At 34.0% G+C, this 3,811-nt stretch overlaps 1 protein-coding gene across 1 annotated transcript in view; it reads right to left on the reverse strand.

Annotated features, from left to right (window-relative positions):
- Positions 1 to 456, reverse strand: part of LOTGIDRAFT_237592 (hypothetical protein) — an 11,561-nt gene extending 11,105 nt beyond the window's left edge. The window contains exon 1 of the mRNA XM_009047425.1: positions 365 to 456. Coding sequence (XP_009045673.1) covers positions 365 to 440 — 76 coding nt within the window. The 5' untranslated portion in view covers positions 441 to 456. The remainder of the gene's footprint in view (positions 1 to 364) is intronic.
- Between the last annotated feature and the right edge of the window lie 3,355 nt (positions 457 to 3,811).

Genomic DNA, 3,811 nt, shown 5'->3' on the forward strand with positions numbered 1-3,811 from the left:
AATTCTGGACACACATAGATTGGAAGGCTCAAATTTCTATGGTGAACTGTAAACACTATACTCATAGACTTAGCTAAAAAAAATCCTCGTTGCCGTTTCTGAGACTAAGGTATGATTGGTCGAAAATAGGGCGCGTCTGTCCCTTTAAGAGGAATCTTCTCGTATATACAAGGCTCAAGTACACCATTGAATCAATAAACACATTTGAAAATCTCATTTTGAAGTTTTGTGGGGCGAATGAAAATAAATGGAGAAACCTTGGTGGAGTAGACTTTTATTTTACAACTTTTTCCTATGCTAACAGAGACAATTCACCTAAAAATATCAAAAACGTATGGCAATATGAAACACAAAAGAAACAAACCTTTATTTGCATATCTGCTATCAACAAACGTGGCAAGAATCGTCAAAATACAACACACCCTCGCTAGCCTCAACATAGTGTCTTCTTGTGAGATTTAAATGAGTCATTGTCAAAATCATTATTTATATGTTGTTCAACGCACGTGCAATTCAACCTGTTCTATTTATAGTGTGAGTTTGATTTAAAGACGATATGTTGTATTCGTTACCTCTCGGAAATATTGAAAGTTGGAAATTCCCGTGTTGGAAATATATTCGAAACCGCTCAAGCTATAGTGGGAAGACGTATTCTCAATGGGAAACTTGGGTGTACATTGAGCAACCCGAGTTGTGACGTAACAATGAAAAACGGGCAGACAATCATTGAAAGACAGATGTCTATTTCCCACTTCCCAAAGAATGACGAATGCAGCATGAAAATGAATTGTCGGAAATCCTCGGTATCAATATGTAAAGACATATTGCGCTTTACATCGTTACAACTTATATATTTGTGATACAAGACTATACCACATGACAGTTTCACCAATATTTTCAGCTTAAACTTGCTTTTGGAAAGGTTTAGTAAGCACTATGCAAAATGTATTTCTTCGTCAAAGTTTGGAACGTTTTGTTTTATTGTTCGGTAGTTAAAAGTCGTCCCGTCTTCCTCTGCAATATTCACCTATCAGATCCTAGAAGAGATACAATTTTCGATCAACCATCATGAGTATAGGTTTATTCTGCAGAAAGTAGTGAGTGAATGCCAATAAGTGCAAAAGCAAATTATAAATTGGGCCCGGTCCAGTAGTTACATCGAATTAAACTATACACGTTCTATTAGCTTTGGAATTGACACATATCCCCAGAGATTGTCACTCGATACTTCATTTGTTCGCAAGAAAACGAGAAATAAAAAAATATTATGGAATTCCTTGGAACGTTTCATTGACTAATCAAGCCCATTATCTTATTAAAGTTTACATTACATCTAATATCAATAGAGGCCTTTTTTAATTATGCATACCTTGTAATCTTTTATCTTTTGTTTCCGTTTACGTTTGACTTCTTGACTAAAGATAGTTTGTCTTAATGAGAAGGCATGGCTGGGTGGAGACACGTTTCCTGGGAACCGATGTCTATAAAAACCAAGATGGCGAAAACGTATAAAAACAATGGAGGCCAATCAATATTATAATTAATTCATTGGTGTGAAATTTTATAAGACTAACTTTATAGTACAGAAAATTGAAATTCACCGTCTGTTATAAACTATGAACTAAGTGGAAGTCATTTGTAACAACCTCCGGGTCGCAACCAAGCACTTTTCTGAAATATTTTTGAAATTTATATGATTCATAAAAAAAATAGAATTTAATCATAACATTTCAAATAGAGAAGAACATGATTATAGTGCTTAGTGGCCACGTTAGACTTCCGAGACTGGGAGAACATCTGTCGGGACTGAATTCAAAATGAGGCAACTCTGATGACCCGTCATTATCTTCAAATTTGATAATAAAAAAAAATATAGTCGAATACAAAGTGAAAGTTGTTAATCAAAACTAAAGATCGAAAAATTTCAGAAGAAAAAAGGCCTTTTTAATGGTTTTGATACATTATTTTGAAGCCAAAGGCATTTACTTTAGTTTGAATTTAAGCTACTGTTTTGCATGTGATGTTTAACTTTTTTGAAATGTTATACTAACAAAATAGTTTCACTGTTAAAATAGTGCTCAATTATAATGAAATGAATCGAGTTTTACGTCCTTCTTTTTCGCACCATGTGGGCTAATGAAAACTGGCAACGCCATGCAGGATACAATGAAGGAAATTTAGTCTGTTCTTTTTCGATTTCCAACTGTTGAGGATCACACGGGGCTTCAATTTATTGTCCCATCCGAACGTCTAGGCGATTTTTCCATGTCAATCCCTCTTACCTGCATCACTGACTTGGGGAAACCGGGTTGAAAATTCCGAAGGTATCATGTCGACCTTTGCCGGGATTGAACCCTGGACCTCTAGAACAGTGAGCAAGCGTCTATCTCACGGATATCAGTGCTCAATTGAAGAGCTAATAAAAATTTCAGAACTGAACCTGTGACAAATTTAAAATGCGATACAGAAATGGGATTTACTGTGAACTGCACAGTAAGAAAATTGAAAAATTTGATAATTATAGGGTACTATTTTTCACTGGTCATTTCACTATATTTCAAGCAATTCATTTGAAATGTGATACATAAATAGGAAGAAACTTGTATAGTAATACAACTTTCATTAGACGTTTATTTGATTATACTAAATAATGCATTAATTTATAGTTAATCAGCGATGGATAACATCATTATCATTTTCATTATTTCTACTATATCATTAATATTTAATTATTCGTCTATACACTACCGTGAAATAGCCATTTGTGTGTGTTATATGGTCAGTATATATTAAGTAGCAGGACAGAGCATATTCAGTAATTTCACTACAGCTGGTGATACCAACAATTTCGTTAAATTATCTCCCTTGAAAATGGCTTGTAACATTCGCGATTAGTGACGTCAGCAAACACTTAGTTTTAGTGGAATTACAGGAATCACAGATGTCTGATTGAAACTTTAAATGGTGCAAATTGATGCTATCAGTGTCTCCGATATACATAAACACTTTAGAAAACCTTTTTACAATCCCTCTAAATGCATTTCTGTATTATTTTGTATCAATCATAAAATGAAATGACTGAAGTCTTACGCTCTTCTTTTCTGCATCTGACATGGCTAATGAAATTAAAACGTTGATTTGATTAAGTTCAAGAGGGCTGACTAGACTGTAACTGAAGTGGCTATATTAAAAATAAATGCTAAAAAACGAAACGAAATTTGGTCGAATTTTGATTAGATAGTATCAGTTTTGTGACTCGATTGTGCTCTCCATAGTATAACTTGCTGCATAATTTTAAAAATCTTAAAGGGACTGTAAAGATAATTTCTTAATTTTTTTATGACTATCGGGGACCCTGATAGCATCAAATTACACCATTCCAATTTTCAAACATCTGTTCCTGCAATTTCACTAAAACTAAGTGTTTTATGACGTCACTTATTGCAAAATATGCTTGTATGACGTCATAGAACACTTAGATTTAGTGCTAGAGCCACATGCGCCTGATTGAAAATTGGAATGGTGCGAATTGATGCTATTGTTGTCCCCGATACACATAAAAAATTTAGAAAATCCTCTTTACAATCCCTTTAAAACAGATTTTTTTATCCTGAAAATTATGAATGGGCTAATGAGGGAATTCCTCCTCCACGCACAGATATCGTGACCTCACCCATACCAATCTCAAAACACTGTTAAACGGACTTAAAAAAAAGTTCAATACCATGAAAGTGTTTCTACCTTGAAATAGATGAAATCTCTCACACTGTCACCATTATATCATTTTATAAGTTCTTTTATATTTTCATTG

Source organism: Lottia gigantea, assembly GCF_000327385.1.
Source record: "Lottia gigantea unplaced genomic scaffold LOTGIsca_112, whole genome shotgun sequence".
Classification (NCBI taxonomy): domain Eukaryota; kingdom Metazoa; phylum Mollusca; class Gastropoda; family Lottiidae; genus Lottia; species Lottia gigantea.